At 43.3% G+C, this 15,113-nt stretch overlaps 1 protein-coding gene across 2 annotated transcripts in view; it reads right to left on the reverse strand.

Moving 5' to 3' along the window:
- Positions 1–14,869, reverse strand: part of kcnh2b (potassium voltage-gated channel, subfamily H (eag-related), member 2b) — a 153,562-nt gene extending 138,693 nt beyond the window's left edge. The window contains exon 1 of one of the 2 annotated variants that reach the window (XM_076971323.1): positions 14,268–14,869. In XM_076971323.1, coding sequence (XP_076827438.1) covers positions 14,268–14,343 — 76 coding nt within the window. In that variant the 5' untranslated portion in view covers positions 14,344–14,869. The remainder of the gene's footprint in view (positions 1–14,267) is intronic. The other variant, XM_076971324.1, reaches the window with a different exon arrangement.
- Between the last annotated feature and the right edge of the window lie 244 nt (positions 14,870–15,113).

Here is a 15,113-nt window from a genome sequence, read left to right on the forward strand (position 1 = left end):
ATTCGACAGTAGGTGGACATTAATTAATGACTACTGCTGTAAATGTTCACATCTTCATATTTCTTTCATACCGCTCTGTTATGAATGAGGTTGTCAAGAATGCCGTGTCGTTTGGGGACAGCCAGACGTCTTATTATTGTGGCGTTGTACTTGGGAGCACTGGCTCAACTGAAACTGATGTTTAAGAGCAACTTTAACTCAAGGCTATCTGCATTCATACCAGGTGAACACTGTGGGTTTGACTGCTCTGTATATACCCAGGTCTCTTTGGAGGGACCCAGAGTAATGGAACTGATCGCTGCTCTTGCTGCTGGTTGGTGGTGCGTGATTGCATCATTAGTTCATGTCACGAGCTGACTGTAGCACTTCCAGTCGGAATGATGCTTGAACTAAACACTGACCATGCTGTTCAAACAGGCCATCATTAGGGCGATAACAGTTGCAGTGTGGCCCTGGCATCAGTTCAGCCCATCACTGAAAGAGATTGCAACCAGGTACTAATCATGATGCTGTTATGAGAATTTCTTCAACTAGTTCTACGGTCCTGTAAGAGGGAAACGGTAGGACGGGCCGCTTAGTCTGACCCTGACTGGGATTCTTGTGTGGTTCCCTATGCATAAATTCTGCTGAATTAATGCAGCCAATCTCAACTTCAACCTAAAAGCAATAATTCAAATTGATTAACTACAGCCAAAGCCATCATAACCATCACTGTACTATTATTTGCAGATTGCACTGTGGCCTTTTCAAACAGGTCTTAAAGTAGACTGCACCATGTTCTTATCAAACAGGTCCTAAGGCAGACTGCAGAATGAACTCGGGCCTGAGACAGAAGGGACACCACATTGTGCTTCTGGATGGTGACGTACATGCCACAGATACACCTGCCTGATGGCCAGACCGGCTTCTCCACCACCACAACTCCCACCCACCCCCCACATCTTGCGCATTCACTTCATGTGTGTTTGTGTGCATGCTAAAGGATGGGAGATGGTGATGATGTGCAGGGCTGGGCAGATGAGTGGCGGGGGTCAGAGGGGCGACAGTGCAGCTGTGGGCACCAACACAAATCAATTATCCAAGTGCAACTGGTGACTCAAGCTACATGCCAAGCTCCTGTTTTCCAGTGTGTGCTTAGCCATGACACACAGCCATTATCCCACAGCATCTATGCTGCTCATCCTAATAGAATTCTGCTGTTTTTTATGCAGATTTATTGATAAAACTTGCTACAGTCAGTTTGCCCAGAAGGCTAACAAGAAAATGCAAAACCTTGAAGCCTCCATACAGACCTCCATACAGACTTCCATACAGACGTCCATAGACCATACAGACAGGGACAGGGCTAAAATTATAATGGCTTCCAGCTGTCTGCCCAACTTTATTTAAAATATTAAAATTTGTTTCAGATAAAGAATGTAAACAGTTGAGGAAGAGAAACGCATCACAAACAAAAAGGACAAAAACAAATAAAATAATAATATGATCAAATATATATTCTCATGTATTTAGATCAAATAAAAATAAGTAATTTTTTAAAGAACCTTTACATTAAAGAACAGTCATCACTTAACATTTCCAAAACTGTGCGTTTAATGTAGGCTCCCTTTAACGTAGATGTGCTCCCACACACCTTCCACCTGCGGAGGGGTCAGGGTCGCTGGGGTCAGGGTCGCTGGGGTCAGGGTCGTTGGGGTCAGGGTCGTTGGGGAGAGGACCAGTGGTCAGGTCTAAAGACAGCACTGTGTGCCATTCGTGTGGACTGAAGAGCTGGTCAGGTGACTAGCCTTGAGACGATAATGAAGCAAGATGACATCACAGCTTGAGGACTGAGGTTAGTTTGTTGATTAATCTCTGCCCACTGATTTCACAGTTTAGTCATGTAGCAATATGTGTGTGCTATAGATGTGAGTGCAGGCGGTGAGGGTGAGTCTGAGCATGTGTAGTGCTGGGAACGAGATGATGGGCAATATATGTGTTACAATATCAGTAAGATATCCTTAGTACTGTGGATGACATACTCGCATCTTACGCATTTGCTGCACATTTACACTCACACACGCACACACACACACACACACACACACACACACACACACACACACAGTCACCACAACACATATACAGACACACATATACAGTCAAACACACCACATACATTCACACAAAAACTCACACATCCTCACACGCGTTCACATACACATACACATACACACAAACACTCAAAAACACAGACACACATATACACATTTGAGTTTCAAATCTCACAAAGTTATATATCCATCCATCCATCCATCCATCCATCCTGTCACGGGGGAGCTGGAGCCAATCCCAGCATCTCCGGGCGAAGGCAGGGTACACTATGAGCAGTTAGTTATGTATGAAGATGATATCTTAGCAACTTAAAGTGGCAATGTTTATCATTTTAACATCTTAACATCTTACCATCATACCTTTGTAATGAACTTGTATACAAATGTCTCTCAGTAAGGAATTACACAATTGCACTAGAACAGCAAAGTGTGTTGTGATCCTCAGTAGCGAACCTCTACAACCATTTCCTGCTCAAATCAAAAACCTGGAACGTGAGTAATCTCCATTCCTCACGTGTATAATCCCCATTCCTAACAAATTTATAATCTTCATTCCTAACACATTTATAATCTTCATTCCTAACACATGTATAATCCCCATTCCTAACACATGTATAATCCCCATTCCTAACAAATTTATAATCCCCATTCCTAACACATTTATAATCTTCATTCCTAACACATGTATAATCCCCATTCCTAACACATGTATAATCCCCATTCCTAACACATTTATAATCTTCATTCCTAACACATGTATAATCCCCATTCCTAACACATGTATAATCCCCATTCCTAACACATTTATAATCTTCATTCCTAACACGTGTATAATCCCCATTCCTAACACATGTATAATCCCCATTCCTAACACATTTATAATCTTCATTCCTAACACATGTATAATCCCCATTCCTAACACATCTGTTATTCCCATTCCCAACACATCGGTAATTTCCATTCCACACTTGGGAATCCTTGCCAATCCTAACGGTGATGAATCTTTTTCAGGAGCTAAATGGTGCCCAGAAGCGCGGCCCTGGTCTGCACATTCTGCTAAAACTCCACTCCATAATTACCTTTTGCTGAGATTTATCAGCCAGAACACCTGTCGCAATGTGTCCGAGAGGAAGAAAGTGGAGCTTATCTGTCTGCAGCGATATTGACAGTGCAGAGTCCTGTTTAAAAAAGATGCAGCCACTAATTGGGACAGAAGGAAAAAGAAAAACAGAAAGTGTGAGAAAAGGAGAGCGTGTGAATAAACAGGGCAGTTGTGGAAAAAATCCCAATTGAGTTGTTTATCTCATTAAGTGTTTTTATGCTTGATTTCAGCCAGCATCAGAGGTCTATGGAACATTCAGTATCCAATGCATTGATTATTATTGATCCAGTTGGCCCCTCCTTGCAGTAAAAGCACCACAAAGCATCACAAAACAGCCTGTAAATTGCTGCTGAAATGTGAATGACGTGTGTCCTTTGTGTGAAACCAACAGAGGTCAACAAAACCTACAAGAATATGAGAAGCCAGACAAATGGACTTCTTTTTTAGCTCTTTGAAGTGATAAGGAGTCTGTATGTGTGTGTGTGTGTGTATGTGTGTGTGTGTGTGTGTGTGTGTGTGTGTGTGTGTGTGTGTGTGTGTGTGTGTGTGTGTGTGTGTGTGTGTGGTGTGTGTGGTATAAGTGCCAAACCCTGGTGTCTGTTCTTCTCATCAGCCGTCTTTGGCACACCTGCCCTGCCACTCCTTTACAATAACAGTGGAACAACAGCAACATGGTGAGGGACTGAGGCCCCTGCTGTAACAGCTGCTCTACTGACAACAAAGGTCTAGCAGACACAACACAGCACCAAAATACACCAGCTCTGCCTCTTGCACTCGCTCCCTCATCTTCCACCTACACACACACACACACACACACACACACACACACACACACACACACACACACACACACACACACACACACACACATACATATGCATACATATGCACACTGTCTAAGATCTGAGACAAGAAATGCAGTGCCTGAAAGAATGACTAAACAGAAAATGTAGTTTCTTTAAAACCAGCCATTCCTTCCACAGACCAAAGCCCTTTCTTCCATCACAAACACTCCATTTGTAATCCATAACACCAAACCCAGATTTAATCTCTTACAAGAGGCTCAGTAAATTCTGCAGACACACGTTCTGTTCCAGGAAGGAAAAAGAGCCTTTCAGAGTGTACCGCTACTCTGCCCATTAGTGGCAGATAGATTACACTCTCTACCAGCTAAAATATGTAAATGAAGCTTCCAGGTTGTTATCTCCTTCCTGAGTGTGTATACAGGCCAATCAATCTGCGCAAGAGGCAAACAGCAGTTCCTCCTTTGCCCTGGACTAAGAAGCCGGACAGCTTGGAGAGGCCAGTAGAGTAGCAGGGTCAGGGGTCTGGGACTCCAGCGTTGCTAAAGCACCCAGGACGTTACCCCTGCCACACGGGCTGTAGGACGCCAAAACCCACAAACCCACATTGCTGCTGATGAGTAACAGGGAGGTGACAAGGTCAAGGAACACCTTTCAATTGTCTGACTCATCTGCAGACCAGGGTCAAAAGTGTAATATTGATCAGGAAAGGTGAAAAGCAGGAAGCTGAGATTTTCCAGAGGCATGGGACTAATACCAGATCATCCCTGTATTTGAGGATTTTGTCCAATTTGATACATGACATACAAACGCATGCCTCATAGCTTACATCATCCCCTGTCTTAAAAACCTCAAGTTAAACCACTGACAAAGGTGACCATCTCTTCAAAACTGTGGTGAGCTGTGAAAGAAAGAACCATAAAAGAACACTTCAGCATAAGTTTGTGTGTGTGTGTGTGTGTGTGTGTGTGTGTGTGTGTGTGTGTGTGTGTGTGTGTGTGTGTGTGTGTGTTTAAATGGAGCTGTTTTACTACAGTGGGGTCCAAATAAAAGCATGCAGCAGGGGGCACTGGCTCGTCAGAGCCACTTAACGAGGCACTGCTGAAAGACAAGAAAAGAAAAACAAAGAGGGGAAGAAAGGAAATGTTTGACCTGGCCCCAGCTGTGTGTGAGGATTCTGGGAATGGTGAGGCTAAGGCTTTGTGTGTGTGGTGTGTGTGTGTGTGTGTGTGTGTGTGTGTGTGTGTGTGTGTGTGTGTGTGTGTGTGTGTGTGTGTGTCAGGGGCCGGGCCACAGCAAACCGCTAGCTCCCTCCTGAAATCACAAGCAGGGCCAGAAGCAGAGTGCAGGGGTTTGATGTGTGCTGATACACATTCATATATTTTATCCACGGGTCCCCTCGGGTCCCCTGGCTCCGGAAGATGTGTCAGTGGCATTTTACCCTCAGTGCTTTTAGCAAAGGGCCGTAATAGACTTTGATATGGAGCAGGACAAAGGCCATGAGAGAGAGTGAGCCTGGAGCAAATGAGAATCACTAAGCTTATCTCCCGGGGAGGCTTGTTGGAAAGGTGAGTGTTTAAGACACAAAATGAGGGGGCCAGTCACGGACACACTGCTGCCTCTGACCTCTTCCTGTTGGGGCTCACACACATAGAAGGATCACATCTAGCCTGCATCAGTAGATCTCGCTCCCCACACTGAAGACCACAGGCTTAGACACCAAACATCGGTGTTTCATATGAAAATGAGTCACATGTAAGAGAAAGTGGTGGAAATAGTGTTGGGGAAATTGTCACACAACACATAATGGCAAAAGGCATTTATTTTCTTACGCATATTTTGCCTGGTAAATTGTGGTAAGGTTAGTGTGTCTGACTGATTGTATTTCCTGCACCAGCTCATGGATTACTGACTGAGGGGGGGAGGCCTCAGTCAATCTGTAGGCCCTGCCATCAGAACAGCCATAATACCCATTCAAACACTGTGCCCCAAATCAACCCCAAAACTCACAGCTTCTGAGAAAAACGTTTGCATCTTACGGTTTATCCGTGTGTCAACTTTCAATACTGAGTCAAATGTAATTTCAACACTGAGTCAAATGTAATGAGGGTGAATCTGTTGAAGTCACCCATATATTATATATATATATATCTGCCTACAGCTGTTTAGAGCACATAATTAGCATGTTAAATGGGCATAGAAGCTGACAGACAGTGAGAGCTGTAGGCACTGCATTAAGGCTTTTAAGGGAAGAAACAGTAGGCTGGTTAAGTGGTAGCTTAGCATAAGCAGAGAAAGGGTGCTTGTGCATGAGAGTGAGAGAGAGAGACACCTATATTCAAATGTGGAGACAAATTACAGAGGAATCAGTATATGCAGAAATCTTGCCAAGTTATTCTGCAGCACTATCAACACAAGACTCAGAAATTACATTACAAAACACATCTAAAATACTAGTCAGATCAGATTCTTACAAGACTGTCAAACATCAGACTATATTTTCACCTTCCATAGTCTAATCAACAAATCTTTGCAAAAAAATAAAAATACAAACAAAATAAATGTAAACTATTTGCCTGCTTAGTAGATTACCAAAAGGCCTTTGACTCTTTTTAGCATGAAAATCTATTCTCAAAACTTACTCAATGTGGAATATGAGGGAAAAAAATACAGTATTATCAAACAACCAAATATGCCATTGAGATTAGAAGCGTCTTCAGTCCAAAGAATTCTTCAGCTCCTCGGTCCACAGCATTCTTCAATTCTTCGGTCCACAGCATGGTGAGAGGCAAGAATGACCACTTACACCAGCACTCTTCATTAAAGCTCGTCTATATCAACAATCTGGCTTCATCACCAAACTCCAGCCTCCTACCTCACTTTACATGACGCCACCAGTAACTTCTTGTCACAGCTGATCTGGTTCTATTGTCTCCTAAAAAAGGGCATACAAGAGGGCAATACGCAGACACAGTAGATCTGTCCTGTCAGACCTGGGCCCTGACTATTAACCCTCAAAAACAGATTCTAACATTCTACAAAGAAATCAAGGTGTCAGGTGAATCCATTCAAGCAAAATAAATATTAAAATCAGTTCATCTGGTAATTTTACCTTGGCCATGTCAGGGTATAGGCACACATCCTCATTAATAGGTTATGTTGTGCTTTTGCTTCTTAAACATACTAATCGTGTTTGCTAGTGTGTATATTTAAGGTCCTGTCTGGTACGTGTCCTAATTCGGTGTTTAGCCTTATGTTCCACGTTATCGAGTGTATGCTTCTGCAACTTGTGCTCACACTGGCGGCTGTTTAACTAAACACAGCTAGCTTGTCATTTGTGGGTGTTTGGTCGATCTACTTGTTTGTTCGGTTTATGTGATTAAACGTCTTCTGTGTGCTCAGCACACCTTACGTCCCTTCCTTTGCCCCTCGATGCCACGCTGCGTCATGTGTCTTCAACGACCTCGAAGACCAACCGAGGAGGGCATTCTAGAATCATTCCATTTGAATCGCAAACCAGAACCTGGCTCAACATTTTCCATTCAGTTGTATGACCCATTGCATTGTATGACAGCAAAGTCTGAGATCCACTAACCAATCATGAATTTTAAAAAGTGGATCAAACAGTTTACTGAAACCCTGCATATAGAGTTCTGCAAGAGCATCCTCTGGGTATAGAGGAGCTCACCAAACAACATGAGTAGGGCAGAATTAGGCCAAAGTCCTTAATTACACTGCACTGGAAAAAGTGTCATTAGATACTGGAATAATTTTAAAAACAGTTATCTCAACTCCTACTCCTAAAAAAGCAACAGATGAAGACTGAGATAAGTCCTTTATTCAGCTAGTCCTGAAGCTCCACACACTGTCACACTCCAACACCATTAACACTGCAAACAACCTCAGGACTACAACAGCATTGCCCTGAGAACCTGGCCCACACTAATCAACTCAAAAAAGCAAAGCTACTTCAATTATCGGACTGAAACAACCAAGAGCCAAATGATGCTTCAGTGCTATGTCACTGCACAGAGAATACATAGTGGCAGATTACCAGTGTACAATAACCAACAACATACACAGAGGAGTAGGTACAGACTGAGTAACCATAGCCTGGAAGTAGAGACAGGCAGACACAGAGACACCTGGCTGCCCAAACCACAGTGCCTCTGTGCCCACTGTAGTCAAGGTGCAGTGTAGACAGAGCTACTCTTCCTATATCACCTGTACCTACACCATCATACATATGATGATGAAATGTTCTACCACACTTTCCAAACTCTCCAACAAAAATATAAAATACCGAAAGATAGTATATATGGAATATACTGCTCTGTTTTTATGTTTGTGTATGTTACTTCGGTTTATGTATAAATGCTTGGGCAATACAATATGATTTTGTCAGGCCAATAAAGCTAATTTAACAATTTAACATTTGAAAACTGAGAAGAGATGGAGGGAGAGAGAGGCAGATACTGAGAAAGAGGAAAAAACAACACAGAGGAGACTAAAAGGGGTAACAGAGCGACAAAGAAAGGTGTGTGTGTGTGTGTGTGTGTGTGTGTGTGTGTGTGTGTGTGTGTGTGTGTGTGTGTGTGTGTGTGTGTGTGTGTTGGCAATCTAGAGAGAGAGAGAGACCTTCAGTGAGACTGTAAGTAGACACTGGAAGCACCATAATTAACCTAAGCATCCGCCATAACTCTTGTCTTCTTTTCAGCTTCATTTAACTCCATGACACCAGGAGTTCATTCGCCTCTGATTTACACACAACGATGCATATGCAGCATAATAAAACTGGCCTGAGAAGCATAAAATCAGAGGACTGAAAGCACCTCAAACTCCATCTTAATCCTGATTTAAATTCCAGTTTACTGCTTTGATGTTTGCTCTGATATCTATTTAGCACATCATATCACCTAAACTCATTACCGATAATGTATCGATTCATTTGTAGAGCTATAAGCTACATCAGGGAAAAAGAGATGCTAACGTGACTCATCCCGTTGAAAGAGCATCTGAATGGAGGCGGGAGAGACACCGGCTTTAATCCGGGAGAACAGGGGGATCTTTGTCTTCAGCTTTACCCAAACAGCAGCAAGTTTAGCACAGAAGAAAGATTTGCCAGCAAAGAAAGTGTGAATGATCGAAATGATGCAGGTGAGACACTGGGGCGAGTGCGGTGTAAGGTGGGGGCAGCTGCATCAAAGGAAGGTGGTGTATAAGCTGTTCATTACAGCTATTCATTAGGACACCACCCTGGAGAGGGAAGTTCAAATAGAATGGGGGTACAGGAACACACGCTCAATGTCATGACAACATGCTAGAAATAAAAAGTAGAAGAAATGTATCAAAAATAAGATGTCACATACACACACACACATGTGCCAAGAAGATCCACAAGTCAGGAGCATCTGATATTGTGCTTGCGTACGTGTGTGTGTGTGTGTGTGTGTGTGTGTGTGTGTGTGTGTGTGTGTGTGTGTGTGTGTGTGTGTGTGTGTGTGTGTGTGTGTGTGTGTGTGTGTGTGTGTGAAGCAGTCAGCACTGGACCATGACTGCTCAGTATCACTGGAGAGAGTGAAGGTGGCTGACGGAGAAGCATTACTTTTTATAGGCATCTATAAATACCACACCTTTAATCTGAGTGCAGTGTGGAGAGCCCGCAGGCTGGGACACCCAACACACCCTCCTCCCTGCTTCTGCCCATCACTCTGCCCCCCACCTCTAATAACACTGCCCTAGGCAGGGCTCAAAGTCAGGGCCCAGAGCGCCTCGGAAGGACAGAGACAAAAAGGAGAGGCAAAATGGAAATTCTATGACACAATAAGGCTGCAGAGTATAAAAGAGACGAGGAGGAGATGGAGGAGAGAGTGGAGGATTGAAAGGGAAAGAGAGCTCGCTAGAGAGAAAGAGAGAGAGAGAGGGAGAGAGAGAGAGATGGAGAGAGGAGAGAGAGAATGAGGGAGAGAGAGAGAAATGGTTAAGTCACCGTCTGTGGCCCCACCCACCAGAGGACGAGGTACTCAGTGTGTGCCCTGAATAGTTGCCACGGTGATGGTTATGTTTGTGCACATGCTGCAGTGTTTAATATCCTCCCCTGGTCCTGCTGCTCCGCACACATCTAATTGGAGTCAGGTGACTCCTGCCACTGCTCTGAAGAGCAAAGCTTCACTGAGATGACCATATGCACCCAGACACCACACTAAACAGACGGAATGGAGAAAAAAGTCCCATATAGAGCCAAGTACCACGAGGCATACAGCGTGATAATGAGTGTATGGAGCTTTTTTGTTTGATGGCATTGGATATCAGTGTAGAATGAATCAAAGATATATAGGTGTGGGGTACAAGGGCAGCTTGGCTTGTGTTGGGCTGCAGTGTGGGTAAAAGAGGAGCAAAGAGTGAGAAATATAGATTCAAGATGTACTAGTACTAGATTCTAATACTGGGCAAAAAAAGTTCTTTCAACAAGTAAAACTGACATTTGAAGGATCCTCAGACATAAAATTTCATTCAAAAACATTTCCTTCCTGCAGAGAAGACTACACCTCCAGTTTTCAAGAAGAGCGTGAATCTTGAGCAGGTAAAGGTCATGGAATGAAACAATAAATATGGATAGTCTCTAACCAATAAATGGTCCAACTAGATTTATTGCAGTAGGCCTACTAAAACATGTTTAAAACAAGATAATGATCAAATGACCCAAACTAGATTTATTACATTGCTAAAAGCTTGCACAAAAAAGAAAACTCTCAGAAAGAGTATTCATTATCAATGCATTAGTAATGCTTCATTAAATATTCATGTGCAATATAAGACAATTCATAATATCAGGATGGCTCCTTAATGTCTGACAAAAATATAAAAAGATATTGATCAATATTTGGAAACTTACCTACAATGGCTAGAATATCACAGGTTGATAACAGAGTAGCTAATGTCTCCTCAATAAATTCTGTTTGCTACAATATATATACACACATCAATACAAGTCAAATGGCTGTTGCTTGGTGTCCAAATGCAAATGTAGTACCATACCAATAAGACACACCTACCTTAATTCTAGCTACAAATATGGAACGATATAGGCAAGTGGCCTATAACATTTTTAGACCCACAATTGTGTGCTTTAAAATGATAAATTTTGCTGACTGAAAAATGAGGCTTTAAGTATTCCAACATTTTGGTTGGAGACAGTAAACCAATGATTACAGCTGTGTGCCCTTGACAATCTACAACTCAATATTAAAACCATCGACTTACTTCAAAGGAATGCAATCAAAGGATGGCAACCTAAGGCTAACCTAAGTCACTGAGCGTAATTCTCAGATGGTTGTATCATATTCACTACTGACATGACCAATATAAAAAGGTTTCAGCAAGGAACATGGAGATTCATCTCCTTCAGCACAAAAACTATATTTGAACATGTTCAAATACTCTGTCCATATGCTCTCCACAAATCACTGCTGATACTTTCAAAAGGGTAAAAATTAGAAATTCTTATTAACCAGACAAAACACATAGCCTCATGACCTCTGGATATATTCATTTGGTGTTGCCCATCTGAGTACACAGTGCTACTGCCATTTTCAAATATTCTTTATCCCTATATAGCAAACGTTTGACTCAAGGCTCTGCTGAAAGTAGATGGATAAGTATGCCACAGAGCTGAAATGGAGGTGGCATTTTAGCACTGTCAGCCAAGTATTTTTGGATATTATTTGCACGACTGTACTGATGAGTACCAATCAGATTCCACATCATCGCATCCACTGTGGATCCATTGTCATCACAGACAACCAGGAGATTGGAAATGAGACTAGGCAGAACAGGACAGTCTAGGACAGGTGCTGGATGAAACATCCGTTATAAAATCACCTGAAGATTCTAACCTGGCAAGGGTAGAATGGAAGAGAACAACACACATGCTCGGATAACCTCTGCATATATGTTCAAGCACCATCTCCACTGGTTTACTGGAGAGGTATTTCAAGAACATGCAGAAACAAACCTGCTATACCTAAGATGGAGAGGTGGTCTGTCGTTCTGAAACTAGGGTAGAACAACATTCACATCCAACACTCATATATCATTAAGTACTATCAGTCACACACCACCCAAACACTATTAAAGTACCTCCTAAAATTCTCTAGCTTTGCCCAGAAATGTCTTGGCTGTCTTATTCAGGAGTCCTCCATATGTACTGATCCAGGATTCGCTTTCTCATTCTCAGTTTAAGTATCTTTGAAACCTAGGTCAGCACCACTCACAGTTGACAGTCACACACAATGCCCACACACCATTAATGTACTCAGTCACACAAAATCCCAATATAACACTAAATAACCATCACATACAACACTCATACACCACTGGAGTGCTGAGTGTCATACACAACAGCTACACAACACTGGAGTGCTGAGTGTCATACACAACAGCTACACAACACTGGAGTGCTGAGTGTCATACACAACAGCTACACAACACTGGAGTGCTGAGTGTCATACACAACAGCTACACAACAATGGAGTGCTGAGTGTCATACACAACAGCTACACAACACTGAAGTACTGAGTATCATACACAACAGCTACACAACACTGAAGTGCTGAGTGTCATACACAACAGCTACACAACACTGAAGGGCTGAGTGTCATACACAACAGCTACACAACACTGGAGTGCTGAGTGTCATACACAACAGCTACACAACACTGGAGTGCTGAGTATCAGGCACAACAGCTACACAACACTGAAGTGCTGAGTGTCATACACAACAGCTATACAACACTAAAAATCATTTCCATTCCCTGGCCTTGCCTAACAATGAAGCAACTGGGCATTTAAAAACAAATAAGCTCGTCAATAATCCTTGGCCTGACGCAGGTTCACCTGACAATATTGTTCTGAGTGCCAATACTGCACATACAAGAGGGGATCGTTGTTTATTATTTCCTGAGCCGAGTGTCAGTAAGGTTGGAGGACAGCGATCAGGTCTCCCGAAGGCCAGTTTTGAAAGGGTACACAAAGCTTGTTTCTAAGCTCTTAATTGTCTGTCATCTCTGTCTAATATACCAACGAGTCAATAGCAATTCTAGAGCATAATAAGTGAGCTACTCCTAAAGGATTGGTTGCAAAACATACACAACATTGCCATGCTGAATTGGAAGTTACATTAATCTGCCCCTCTCCTCCTCCATGAACATCCCTTGGATGTGTTCTCGCAGCATCACGTTTTCGGCCGGGTGAGAGGTGTTGAGGATTACTTGCACCAGTAGTGCCTTGTTTACTGGGATAGCACAACTCTGTGACGTCAGTGGGAGTCTCCATTAGCGCTGGATTTGTGGAGCGTAAGCAGAGACTTGATTTTCTGCAAAGACGTCTTGTGTTACTCCAAGGACTACAGCTCTGCACCCGGACCCAGGTCCTACACACTGGTGACCTTTGCAATATTTGTCTCCACGCATATTGTGTTAGTTTATGGTTTCTGGTCTCAGAAATTGCAACAGTGGCATCAGATGCCTTCACCATTAGCCTCACAACTTTTACTGTTACGTTGCAGGGGAAATATAATCTTGTTTTCTTTTAAGTTCATGGTTGTACTGTTTAAAAAAGGGCCTGCCAATTTCAGGGAGCTATAGCACACTTTTCTATAAAAGATCATAGACTGAATTCATTTGCACTACAAAACACATTTTCCTAATTTTCCAACTAGGTAGAGCACCCTGTCCACGCACCGGTACACATTCCAATGCTCGATCATCCTTTTCTAGAATTTTTCAGAGGAGAACCAGCACATATTTTATTAAGTGCTGCATTTATGTAAGCGCTAGCTTAAATTGACAAAAAAATCTAAACATTTTAATAATTAACATCTGAAAATAGCAAGAGTAGTAGGTAAACCTCAGTTGATAATAATCACGCATGGTTCTAGATTTAAACCACATCTCCGCTCGACCTGTGTCTGGTGAAGAGTCCTCTTGGTCTTTCTGTAGGGACCTGTGGGAGACACGTTAGCGGACAGGTGTGCGCATATCAAATCATGTTGGCGCACTGAAGGCCAACAATGTCCTGTGACGCTCTTAGATAGGGAACAAGACTAACACGGATGACATGAATTAATTATAATGCCACGCCATTCATGGATTTACCCACGCAAGAACCGTCCCGACTGCAGGTTTAGTTAGGGGTTATTTCACGTCCACATTAAGGTCTCGGCAACGTCTGAATTATTAAGACACCCCACGTGTTAGACTCTAAACTTACTTTGACTTTCGAATTTCCTGATGATGGTGTCGAGGAAAGTGTTCTGGGGCGCTACGTGGCCCCGTCGGACCGGCATCCCTGCTGAAGTCCGCCGGAGTTTCTCGACTTTGGGTGGTCAAAACTGCGCGTTACGCGCAAAGCTGCGCCGCGGCCACTGCGCGCTGGGCGTCGGGCGCTCCGCACACTAATCCACGGGCGCTCCTCTGCCTTGAGAACTTCATTAGCCAGCCCTCCGAAGAAAGAGGAGCGTTTTTAAAAGCACTTATCCGAACCGCCGTTTCTAGTTTCCAGCGTATTTGTTTATTGGGTTTTTTTTTTGTTTTACGTCCGAGTTGTCAAAACGCTCCTTTCTCCTGTTTACAACGGACGCAAGCGCGGTTACTTCATGACACGGAGCGGGCACAAGTCTCGGGGGGGTGTTCAAACGGACGGAGGTACCCTAATTTCGCCATAATTACGTCTTCTGCTTTTCCTTTGTGCCTTGACCCTCTTCTTTTTGGTTTTCATTCGGCAGAGCCACTCGGCGCGGTGTGTCGCCACCGGTGTGTACATTCGGTGTGTCGTTCTCGCGCAGGCTGGTGTCTCGCGCCCGGAGGTCTCCGCGCTCTGCACGAGCGCCAGCTCACCGGTGGCGGCGACTACACCCCCTTAACCCTTCGTGCAGCGGCGGTGTCGCCGCGCTGTAGTAGAAAACAATGAGGACGAAAAACGCGACGTCAGCATATAGAATTTCATCTTTCGTTTTCTATTTACATCCTACAATAAAAATACTAAAAGGACAAATTTTACTGTGTGCTGTTGAATGATTGCTTTAGGCAAGTCAAAATGGAGAAGAGAAAAAAAAAC

The sequence above is a fragment of the Brachyhypopomus gauderio genome, chromosome 13 (assembly GCF_052324685.1).
Source record: "Brachyhypopomus gauderio isolate BG-103 chromosome 13, BGAUD_0.2, whole genome shotgun sequence".
Lineage (NCBI taxonomy): Eukaryota > Metazoa > Chordata > Actinopteri > Gymnotiformes > Hypopomidae > Brachyhypopomus > Brachyhypopomus gauderio.